The 13,347-nt window shown below is 32.6% G+C and overlaps 1 protein-coding gene across 2 annotated transcripts in view; it reads right to left on the bottom strand.

Annotated features, from left to right (window-relative positions):
• Positions 1-13,347, bottom strand: part of Gtf2a1l (general transcription factor IIA subunit 1 like) — a 58,898-nt gene that overhangs the window by 31,568 nt on the left and 13,983 nt on the right. For both annotated transcript variants that reach the window (XM_026385729.2, XM_026385730.2), the window contains 3 exons: positions 12,431-12,486; positions 10,068-10,152; positions 8,301-8,884 (listed from right to left, as the gene is read on the bottom strand). In XM_026385729.2, coding sequence (XP_026241514.2) covers positions 8,301-8,884; positions 10,068-10,152; positions 12,431-12,486 — 725 coding nt within the window. The remainder of the gene's footprint in view (positions 1-8,300; positions 8,885-10,067; positions 10,153-12,430; positions 12,487-13,347) is intronic.

Here is a 13,347-nt window from a genome sequence, read left to right as displayed (position 1 = left end):
CTTAAAATAATGAACAGATGAATCACAAAAAAGATCAATAAGAAAATAAAGAATTTAACAACATCAATCAATAGGACTTAATGGACATATAAATAACTTTTTATGCAACAAAGTCAGAATACAAATTTTTTTCTTTTTTTTTTTTTAAATAATGGGGATTGAACCTGGGGGTGCCATTGAGCCACATCCCCAGTACTTTTTGTTATTTTTTATTTTGAGACAGAGTCTCACTAAATTGCCTTGCTAAATTGCTGAGGCTGGCCTCAAACTTGCAATCCTCCTACCTCCATCTCCCAAGTCACTGGGAATACAGGCATATACCACCACGCATAGCAGAATACAAATTTTTCTGAAGTATATAAATAATATCCTCCAAGATTAAATATGCTAGGATATTAAACAAGTCTTTAAAAAATGTTTTAAGTTAAACTTATGCTAAGCATCTTTTCTCATCAAATGGGATAAAACTAAAATGGAAATATTAGAATTATATTTAATATAGTAATAAAAATTATACAAATAGATTTTTAATAAATAATAGTAAAAATTAATAACTAGAAAATGATGTAATAAAAAATGGAAAATCCACAAATTATGAAAAATATATATATATTAAAAAAACAGTAGGTCAAAGAAGAAATCACAAGGGAAATTTATAAAATAGTTTGAGGCAAATAAAAATGAAAACACATATACCAAAATTTATGGGATATAAGCAGTGCTAAGAGGGAAATTTACTATAAATGCTTACATTTCAAAAGACCAATCTCAAAACTGACAAGTAAAGGAAGAGGACCCAGGAGAAGGAGTAGCAAAGGGGAAAGGGAGGTAGTAGGGAACTAAATTGATCAAATTATGTTTAATGCATGTCACAATCAATCCCACTATTATAATGCACCAATAAAATTTTTGAAAATATAAAAAAATGAATCTCAAATTAGCAACCCAACATTACACTCTAAGAAACTAGGGATAAAAAGAATAAATCAAACTCAAAACCAGAAGAAGAAAGAAATAATTATTAGAGATAAACAAAATAGAAAATCAACAAAAAATATGAGTTAGTTCTTCAAAAAGATCAAGACATAGACAAATCTTTACAGTTAGACTGAAGACAACTCAAACATTTAAAATCATTATAAAACAGGGAACACCACTACCTATCTTACAGAGATGAAAGAAACAGAGAGAGAGAGAGAGAGAGAGAGAGAGAGAGAGAGAGAGAGAGAGAAAGAGAGAGAGAGAGAGAAACACTTTGATAGACTACTATGAGCACTTGTATTCCCCAAAATTTGATAACTTAGATGAAATGGAAAAATTTCTAGAAACACACAACCTACCAAGGTTGAAGAGGCCCATTAACTATTAAAGATATTCAATTAGTAATTTAAAAAAAAATCTCCAAAACAAGAGGGCTTCACTAAAGGACTGTACCAAATATTTCAAGAATTAAAACCAATACTCCCCAAACTCTATCAAAAATTGAAAAGAAAGGAATATCTCCAAACTCATTTTATAAGGCCAGCATCACGTGGATATCAAAACCTGACAAAAACATTACAAGAAAACTACAGGTAATAATTGACTTAAAGAAAAAATAAAGTTTGAAAGATGAGGAAAAAAGCAAAAATGCCTGCTTTCACCACTTCTACTCAGCACAGTATCAGAAATACTATCTAGGACAATTTAATAAGAAAAACAAATAAAAGAAATACTTTTATATGTAGAAAACCCTAAAGATTTCACAAAAGAAGAAGAAACAGAATAAATGAATTAGGTTATAAAAACCAATACACAAAAATCAGTTGTTTATCTATGTACTCTGAAAACCTAAAAAGGAAATTTAAAAACAATTCTATTTATACTAGCATCAAAAAGAATAAAACCCTTTTTTTGATAAAGAATTTTTTATTTTTTAATTGATTTTTAAAAATAAATGACAGCAGAATGGATTACAATTCTTATTACACATATACACACAATTTTTCATATCTCTGGTTGTATATAAGAATGTTGACACCAATTTGTGTCTTCATACATGTACTTTGGATAACGATGTCCATCACATTCCACCGTCCTTGCTAACCCTCTGCCCCCTCCCTTCCCCTCCCACCCCTCTGTCCTATCTAGAGTTTGTCTATTCCTCCCATGCTCCCCCTCCCTACCCCACGATGAATCAGCCTCCTTATATCAGAGAAAACACTCAGTATTTGTTTTTTGGGGATTGCCTAACTTCACTTAGCATTATCTTCTCCAAAAAAAAATGTGTGTGTGTGTGTGTGTGTGTGTGTGTGTGTGTTTTTAATTTAGAGACAGGGTCTCATTGAGTTACCTAGGGCCTTGCCTAGTTGCCGAGGCTGACTTTGAACTGATGATCCTCCTGCCTCTGCCTTCTGAGCCACTGACATTATAGGCATGTGTCATGTAACTATAAAATTTGAGAAGAAAACATGACTATGCTGGGGATGTAGCATAGTCAGTGGTAGAGTGCCTGCTTGCCTAGTATGTGCAAAGCCCTGGGATAGATCCCCCAGCACTGTAAAAAAAAAAAAAAAAAAAAAAAAAGGTGGGAAAGACAAAAATCTTGAAATCTTTGCAACTTTCAGTTACATATACATGAAGCAGAATTCAAAAGAAAAGCTTAATTGGACTTCATCAAAATCCCAAACTTCTCTCCAAAAGACTGTGTTCAATGGCAAGAACCTAAAGCAATGATAACCCTCCTACATTGCTTGCAGAAATGCAAAATTCCACCCAAACACTGGTGTTGGATATATAGCCACTTAGGAAATGAGTTTGACAGTTTGTTACAAATTATTATATGACCTAGCAGTCCCACTCCTCAGTATTTACTCAAAAGGAATGTATACATACATACATACATATATAACACACACACACACACACACTATGTATATATATATATATATATATTTTTTTTTTCAGGAACTTCATTCACAGATGCCCAAAACTGGAAACAACCCAAATATGCAACTGGTAAATAAACTATGGTACATTCATATAATGGAATATACTGATACATTCAACATATATGAATCTCAAGTGCATTATACTAAAATTACGTATTACACACCTTCAACTGTTTGACATTCTGAAAAAGGTAAAGCTCTACCAAAAGAAAACAGATCAATGAGTGACTACCAGGGACTAGGAGTAGGTAGGAGGGTATTGACTATAAAGGAACATGAGGGAACTCTTTGAGGTGATGGAAATGTTTTCTTATCTCAGCTGAGGTAGTTTTATATAACTGCATATATTTGTCAAAATTCATACTATACACCTAAAACTGACAAAACTCAAAAATGCAAATTTTATCATATACTATATGTCAAAAAATCTGACTTTTTGCCAATACTTCAAAAATCTGCTTTTTAGAAGAAAATTATTATAAGGTTAGTCCTAAGCCTAAACCACATGTTGAAATTGGCTTTTCATTTTAATAGCATCAAGTACTGAAAACTATAAATCATGAAATCTTTTGTTGCAAAATGACTCAGAGCTCCCTTGGTACTGTGCCAGATAAGTATAAGCTTACTGAGGAATATTAAAGATTCCAGAACTCTTTCAATTGAATTCACATAACATCATCTTATTTTTCTCAAATTAATGAGGTTCTCTTTACCCTGGGAAAGTAAGAGTACAAATCTGAATTTAATTTCAGTAACTGAAAAAGAATTTTGTCATTCTCAATTTCTTTCTTCAGAAGCACTTCCAACATGCACTGCAAAGTTCAGACTACACATATGATTATATGAATCCAGTGTCCTTTGAGGTTGTAATTTGACCCAAATAGTGAATAGTTTTATAACATCATCAATAATGGATGCTGCAGGACCATGAATAGGAAGATTTACATCTTTCATATAGCCAAACATCCCCCACACTGATCATCAATAAACTCCTCCAGGTAAAACTATATAAGGAGGCTTTTGTTCCCTCTCAAAAATAGTAAACATCTCCCCAAGGATTAAGTCAGGGCTTTAAGCATTGTCCTTTGAAATATCAGGAAAAAAAATCTTCATGAAGAAAAATTTAACATTTTGCACACATTTTTAATAAACGTATTGGAAAAGACAATAATTCAAAATCTTGTTTCTAAAGTACTGGAGTTTTATGTCAGCAGACAAGATTTTTTTTTTTTAGAATTACTGGCTATATCTTAGCACTAATGAATGCCATGTGCCAAAATAGACAACAATGCTTGCTTTACTAAAGCTACAAAACTATGTCTTGCCAAGCATCTCAGGTGCTCCATTAGTGTACAGAATATCAAATTTTGCAAAGCAAAAATCCCTTTTTATTATTGCAATGATGTCAGGTTCCAACTTCACCCCCCCCAAAAAAAGGGGTTCTCAGCAAAGGAATTCTTTAATGATATCAACATGCAAATATAATGAAAATCAAATGCTAGCTGCCCTAAGCAGCACTGGTATTTTTATCCTGTTGAATGTTAAAGGAAAGTTACTGCTGATTCTTCTATGAATTCTAGCCAAATGTAAAATTTAAAAAAAAAAAATGTCTACAGTTCTAATGCAAATGATGTAATCTGACTGCTTCAATTCTCTTTCTCTGCTCTAAAACAAACCAGCTCAGTAATGTTCAAGATTCTCAGTTTCACCAAAGTATCTTTAATTATTTGTTGCTTCTGTGTCTGGGTAGTACAATAATCAAATAAATAGGATTCCTTAAAATAAAGCTTCATTTACCTAATCCAGCTTCCAACCTTTTCCATTTATGCTTTCTTCTAATTAAAAAGTCATATTTTTCCAGTGGCTAGTAAGGACTGACAAAACTTCATACACATAAGGTGGGAATAAATACAAAACAAGAGAAACATAAGGTATAATAATTTTTTACCCATTTTTAACCTAAATTATGTTGAATTCAGTGTTCTGTAATCATGACAGGTGATTTAATTCAGCTATCTACCATAATATAGTGACAATGATGATTATATATTATCTGACCATGTAAACAGCATCCCACACCATTCCACTCTCATTGGGCAGGAAATACACCTTAACATATTTTGACAAATACAAAAAATTTTTTAATCCCCAGTATTATACACACACACAAAAAAGAAAAGAGCTAGGAAACAGAATCACTTCCATTTGGTGTTTCAAAGTACTAGGCATGAAAGGAAAAGTAAATAAGAAATTGGCAGAGAGAGAACATGGAGGTGGTCCTTAACTGCCATATTAAGGAGCCTGAACTGTATCCTATACATGATGGGCAGTGATGTGTTAAGCAAGCAAAGGACACAGTCAGGCTGCACTCTGGACAGATCTCTCATGGTTTTGAAAGACATAAGGAAGACCAAGAACAGCTAACAGAGACTGAGCACTCACCATGCAGCAGCAGTGTGCTGTTGAGCACTTCATGCTATCCTAACACATCCTCCCATCACCACAATTTTAAAGGAGAAACATTATTTTACATAAAATATACTTTTTGAGTCACTTTTTTAGTACTTGCCCACATCACAAGAGTAGATATTCAAAACAATTCTGATCCCTGAAACTTAGGCCTTTATCCTCCTGGAATGGAATGAGAAACAGCAGAGGCTAAAAGGCTGATAAATTCATTAGGAAACCTATTCCACATAAGAGACATTTAGGGCAATGTCAGCTGGGATGGAGAAGAGGGAACAGACTCCAGAAATATTTACAAGGTTTTTTTCTTCAGAACCTTTTTTATTTATCATCTACCCAACACTACAAGTTTTATCATGCTAAGCGAAGTAAGCCAATCCCCAAAAAACCAAAGGCCAAATGTTCTCTCTTATAAATGGATGCTGATCCATAGTGAAGGGGACATGGGAAAAATGGAGGAGCTTTAATGGGGCAAAGGGGAGGGAGGGGCAGAGAGGAGGCATGGAGACAGGAAAGGTGATGGAATGAGATGTACATCACTACCCTAGGTACATATATGACTGTACATATGGTGTGATGCTACACTGTGTACAACCAGAGAAATGAAAAGTTGTGCTGCAATTGTGTACAATGAATCAAAATGAATTCTGCTGTCATATATAATTAATTTAAATAAATTAATTAATTTTTTAAAATTATCAAAATCATGATTCAGTCTTAAAACGGAATGAAACCCTGGTACTGTCAACATGATGAACCATGAAAACATTATACTGAGAAAGCCAGTCACAAAAGAGCATTATATGATTCCATTTATAAGGTACCTAGAATGGTCAAATTCATACAGATGAAAAACAGAAAAGAACTTATAGGAAGCTGAATCAAAATTTGTCAGGAATATATTTTATGAAACAGTAAAAAATAATAAGATTGCATAGTTTCTTAAGATAGCTGGGAGTCTACAACACAGGACAAGTAAACAAGTACTGCTAATTACAACTTGCTCTAAGCTGCTTAGAAAAAAATAAAACTACTTATAAATTTTTTCAAAATTAGATCAGCATAAATTTCCCATAATGCTAAATATTTAAAGGTATTCTACAATAAATAAATAAGGAAGCATTTTATAAGGTACATACTCTTGTATATTTGGATTTTGTGTTTTACATACAGACCTATTTTAAAACTAATAGACAAGTGATATGAAAAGTTATCCAATATGTAACCATAAAGCATACTAACACTAATCTGAAGCTTTCTATATCAGAAGCTTTACGTCTTCTATATACAACAGTTTTGAAAATTCTAAAACTTATGAAGTTAGTATTATGCCTAGTTTACAGACTGTGACTGAATTTCAGAGATTAACTTTACATAGTGCTTATAGAAGTGAACCTGGAATTTGAATTTTTTGTGCCTTCAATGCACAAAAATTCTTGATTAATACATAGTAACTAATCTATTTTCCTCTATCAAAAAAGTACATGATGATATCTAATGCCTAAAAGTAGAATATGTTCTTGACTCATCACACCAAAAATCTGCAAAATTCACACAGAATACCAGAAAAAAATGCCTCCAAAAGTACTAAATGATGAAAACATATATATTTTAAATTTACAGTCATTTTTACCTCAAAATCAAATATTTTATAATTATTAGTTTAGCTAAAATTTATCTCCAAATTTCATATTTTATGTTAAAAATGTCATGAAAAATACTAAAAAAAAACCCACATTTATTTCAATACTTTATATGAAAACTAAAAATCTGCTAAAAGATCCTGTACAGGTTTCATCAAACATCAGAAATATTCTACAATGGGTCAAATATTTTCTGAAAGTTATCAGTCAATTGAAACTCCCAAAATAGTTTGACACACTCTCTTCACAGTCCCTATCTTTCCCCTAAGAAATATGAAATATTCTAAAAATAAAAAGTTCAGATGGCACTTAACTGTACATTACTACAGCTTTATACAGTGGTTCTAGAGGATGACTAAACCATTAGCTAGAGCATAACTTAGTCACATGATACTAAAATAATAAATGGAATTAGCAAAAATTCCCTTGGGGAGCTCACATTTTCAGAAATGCAATGTTGTTTCTAATTTTTACAACCCAAAATTTTCCATGAATCTTTCTTTTACCACTATGAATTTCTTGGAAATAAATACCTCAGATCAATTTTAATATGTAAAATTAATTAGAAACTTTCTTTTTAATGATCTGAATTCCAAAAGAAATTCAATAAAACTAGTATTTCAACAGGCAGAGGGAAACAAAATTACTAGCAAGATAATTCCTTGTGTAGGGAAGTCTTTCATACAAGTTCAAGAAAATTAGGTAAAATAGGAAATACATCAGATAACTTTTGTACATTGGCAATGAATTAATCTCAAAATATTCATTAAATACTGGGATAGATTTCTGGGTCTTTTAAATTTTATATCTAAACCAAAAAAAAAAAAAAAAACATTTCTCACAATCTAAGAGAGAGGTAAAATGGGTTACCTCAAAATAAATGCATTCTCTTTAAAGAAGTATTCTGATTCATCAATGGAAACAAAAAGTTAAGAAATGCTGAGTATGAATACTTTAAGAACTGATAGTTATACGTAAAACTATAAAGAAATAATTTTATGAAAGGAGAAACACTGGGGAATGATTCTGGCCAAATAATATGGTTATATTAGGTACATGTACAAATATGTAACAATGAATCCCGCCATTATGTACAACTATAAAGTACCAATAAAAAATAGAATAAAGAAATAATTTTCTAAGGAAAAACCAAAACATATATAATTCTGATTAGTATTATACCTTTAAAAAAATTTCAGGAATTCTAATCACTGGCCACAATCAGTTCCCTAATATCAAGAAGGTGAACAAAGAACTATACCTTCTCAGAAACAGGTAGGCTGCTGGGTTCCTCTATTTTTCTAGGTTGTTTTACAGAATCACATCCATACATTCTTTTTTTAAGAACATGAAGCTGTGCATCAGTCATGTGGTGGAAAGACACCTGAGGGCCCAATGAGAGGGGCCCACTATGAAGATTCTGAGTCATGCTAGCTGAAACACTGAGCACTGGCTCCACATTAGAATCTGTCTGCAAAACCTGTGGAGGAAATACAACACCTGGAAGACTGATGTACTGAGAGTTTTCCTGCTGCCTCAACAAAGCGTCAGGCATGATTTTATGCTCATTTCCAGGAGGTACAAGTATATCACTAGTGGCATTTTTTAAGAGCTTCCTATCCACTGGCCCAGAATGTAGGATTGTGGGTTGCTGTAGCACAGTTTCCATCCTTTGTGATTTATTAGTCGCTTGAAGGGAACAAGGGTTCAGTTGTGAAACACTGGTCTGTATCATTGAAGGATGCCCAAACTGTTGAAAAACTTGTTGAACTGGATGCTGGAGAATACTTGCTCTTCCAGAAGTCTGTGTAACCATAATTGGTACATTAACTTTATAAAGGTGACCTTAAAAAGGAGAAAACAAAACTTTAAGTATTATTAGAATTCTAGCAATAGAATTAAAATTCTAATTTCCTGTTTAAAAAAAAAAACTCACCCCTAACAGGCTGGGAGGAAATCTATCAATAAGGTAATAGTGGTTATCTCTAGAAATTTCTCTTATTCTTTAGACTTTTGTATTTTCTATAAGTAATATGTACTACTGTAGTTTTTAAATTTTCTTTTGCTTTAACTCTAGTTTTTTCCCACTATGATTTATATGACACACTCTGAGACACACATAGGCCACCAATATTTTATCCAAGACCCTCTCCTATTGCTTGATAAATTAATCTTATCAGCCTAATGGAATTTTAACAAAGAATCATGTACAATGTATTTCATACACTTAAGATACCATTACAAGAAAAGATTATCCAAAAAAAGAGTTTGATAATTTCAATAGTTATCAAATTTCTTCTTCTTTCCTTTAAACTACAACTAAACAGGAGAGGAACTGAGTAGTTTTTAAGCATTGAGTTAGGTACTGTGCTTAAAAGTTTACAACACCCAAAGAATAAGTCTGATACTCTTTTAAATCAAAAGATAGTACTGAAATGCAAAGGTTGGTTAACCTCCAAACTTATGGATGTTCTTTCTATTAGGGGATGCAATCTCCAATTCAAAAGGAGGCAAAGGTTGATCAACCTAATCTTTGGTTTTCCTTGATTAGAGCTACCAGGAACACAGATAAATCCTTTTGTTTGTATTTGCTAAAATTTGATAATTGACTTGAATTAGAGAAAATAGATACAAAGCATCTTACACAAGGTTGGAAAAGAGAATTCAGAGTGAATTAGATATAGGACAGGTATCATAGTGTTCTTTGTGGTGGATGGTGTCTATAATAACAATAACTGCAACTTAATACCATTTTTTAATATGTATTTTTTAGTTGTAGCCAACACAATACCTTTATTTTATTTATTTTTATGTGGTGCTGAGGATCGAACCCAGGGCCTCGCACATGCTAAGCAAGCACTCTACCGCTGAGCCACAACCCCAGCCCAACTTAATACCATTTTTAAAATAGGTTTTATTGAAGGTTCCTTTAGCTTCTGGTATAGTTCATTAAACAATATGACATTTAATATCCATAGTTAGCACCAATGCTAACTAAAAATAAAATATTCTTAGAAAATATTCTCACCAGATGCAGTCTGTAGTGTCACACCTGCTGGTACATGAATAGGATAACCAGGAAAAGTAAAGTTTGCACTGGAGTTTGAAGTGCCCTAGTAGAAGAAATTTGTATTAGAAAGTTAGAAAAATATTTTATTTATATCCTTTTCCCATGGTATCACAAGGAGTGAAAAAAATCTGATTCCAGACAATAGAACAATAATTTGACAATACATTTAATACTAGGTCTGTCTGAGTTCTTTGAATAAAATGGCTTTTGAATTTGTAGTCATTAACAATGAAGCCAGTAACATTTTTCCCCCTTTCTATAGCTCTCCTCAGTAGCTTCCTTTATGAAGTCAGTAAGTCTTAATGAATAGAATGAACACCAACTCATAAAACTTACCCAATGCCTAGCTTTGCCTGGGCCACTGACTCCTAAGGTGTCAAATATAAGAACCACAGCTATTTATAAGGGTTCTTTAGTCTCTAAGTTGATCATGAATGGTATTTTGAAATAGATATGATAATGCATAATTCATAATAGTATATAATTTTATTTTTGGAATAATTAAACCCTAGAGTTTTAAAATTAAAAATAAAATCAAGACAAATAAATGTTTTATCTATCTGATCTGAAAATTTTAAAAAACTGATAAAGTAGGCGAGGGATGTGGCTCAGCTAGTAGAGTGCTTGCCTAGCATGTGCAAGACCCTGGATTCTATCCCTAATATCACACACACACACACACACACACACACACACACACACACACACCCCACACAAAAGATTGATAAGTAGCACCCTATGTTGGTGAGGATGTGAGGAAAAACTAGTTGCCTTAGGCTACTGTTTATATGAGTATAAACTAGAACAACCCTTTAGACAATTTAGCAATATATTCTAAAATTGAAAATATGACCTTTGACCCAGAAATCCTACTTTTAGGAATCTACCAAATTGTCACTTAAACAACAGATAAACACAACTATAATCAATGGGATGCTATACATTTTTTAAAAAATGAAAAGAATTTAAAGGTCCATCAGCAAAAAGCTGGTTAGTTGAACCATGGTATATCCACTACGTCCAATCTATGTTTACTGGCATTGAAAGGAGTCCATCTATATTACTAAAAGAAGAGGGAGCGAGGGAGATCAGGGGTAGGGAGTGAAGGGAGGGAAAGAGAGGAAACACAGTGCATATGGAAGGAAGGAAATTACAAAAACAGTAACAAATGTAATCCTACTTTTTGACCTGAAAAGTAATGTACAGCTCATGAAATAAGTCTAGTGAATATTTATCAAACAATTAAAACCATTATCTTTGGGGTATAAGACTGCAGGGCTCTTTCACATTTTACCTTATAAATTTGTTTATTTTTACTTCATATAAGCATATTATTCCTTTAATAAGGAAAAAAAGATATTTCCACTAATCTCAAAAGCAGAGATATTTCAAAGGTTTCCTATCAAAAGCAGAGCCATTCTTTCCAAAAATCTAGTTAAGGAGTAGTCTTTGTTTGTTCTTAATGAAGAAATGGAAATAAGTGGCACATTTAATCTTGTACCTTAAAAGGTAGCTCATGGACTAGAAGAAAATGAAAAATAGTTAATGGATTATATGCCATCAGTACCATGGAAGAAAAGTAAAAGTGAAAATGTGTCATTCTTTCCCACCTAAAAAACTACTCAATTTTCTATGAATAAGTAATAATGTTTATCTCCTATCTCCAAGTCCTAGGGAGGTAGGAAACTCTATTTCATAAAAGTAGGAAATGACCAAAATATTCCACTTAAATAAAAGGAAGAACTATGAAATCACTCAACTTTGGAGGGAAAAAAAATCAGAAAAAAATACCAGATCGAAATTATCTGCATTAAGGCCCACCAAACATATAACACTATATGGTATATTAAAACCCCATTCAATGTAACTGTAGAAATTTCCTAACCTTGTAAGTACAGTTTGGGCAGATGCTAACAACTGCACTGGAAGACAGGAAAAACTAGTAAGAAAATGTTGATTCTGAATCTCCTGAGCTTTTCTATGATATGGAAACTATTCTATGATATGTATCCCACTTCTTACCACATCTTTTCCCTAAAGGATCATGAATTACATCTATGCCCAACATTATCCCACCATTCACTAAAAATAGTGCATATCTTTTCAATTTTAGCCAGGTGCTGCGGCATAGGTCTGTAATCCTGGCTACTTGGAAGGCTGAAGTAGGAGGATCACACTTTAAGGTCAGCTTCAGCATCTTAGCGAGACGCTGTCTCAAAATAAAAAATAAAAAGGGCTGGGAAGGTAACTTGGTGGCAAAGCACCCCTGGTTTTAACTCCCAGTACCAAAAATATATATATATTTTAAATAAGCTACATACCAGTTCTGCTGTGGCAAAACTTGGAAGAGTTCTACCAGTAGGAATAACTAACGATGCTGCATAGAAAACAAAATAAATATTATACATTCATTAGAATTTATTAATTTAATTGCTAAATAGATTTTTTTAAAAAAAATATTCTATAATGTTAGACCATAGTGAATTCTAAACTTCCAGTCCAAATGAGAACAGAAGTATTTAATTATACTTTTCCAGCAACTTTAGATAGACTTTACAACTAAACTACTTTAAATATCAAAGGTAAATATTTCTTTATAATCAGGCATACTGTACTTTAGGAATCCATAACAACATCTGCAGATTGTCTTTAGTAAGTAACTGTAGCACTAAGTCTCCATTACAACTTATACAATAAGGAAAAAAACTTCAGACCAATATCTCTGATGAACATAGATGCAAAAATTCTTAATAAAATGCTGGCAAATTGCATAGAAAAACATATTAGAAAGATAGGGCACCAAAATCAAGTGGGTTCATTCCAGGGATGCAAGGCTGGTTCAACATATGGAAATCAATAAATATAATTCATCACATCAACAGACTTAAGAATCATATGATTATCTCAATAAACGCAGAAAAAGCATTTGACAAAATTCAGCACACATTCATGCTCAAAACACTAAAAACACTAGGGATAATAGGAACATAACTCAACATTGTAAAAGCTACAAATGCTAAACCCAAGGCCAACATCATTCTAAATGAGAAAAATTGAAGCATTCCTTCTAAAAACTAGAACAAGACAGGTATGCCCTCTTTCACCACTCCTAATTGAACATAGTCCTGGAAACCCTAGCCAGAACAATTAGACAAAGGAAAGAAATTAAAGGGATATGAATAGGAAAAGAACTCAAACTATTCCTATTTGCCAACGACATGATTCTATATTTAGAAGA

Source organism: Urocitellus parryii, chromosome 12 (assembly GCF_045843805.1).
Source record: "Urocitellus parryii isolate mUroPar1 chromosome 12, mUroPar1.hap1, whole genome shotgun sequence".
NCBI classification, from domain to species: Eukaryota; Metazoa; Chordata; class Mammalia; order Rodentia; family Sciuridae; genus Urocitellus; species Urocitellus parryii.
The sequence above is the reverse complement of the archived record's forward strand: the minus strand, read 5'-3'. Positions and strand labels throughout refer to the sequence as shown.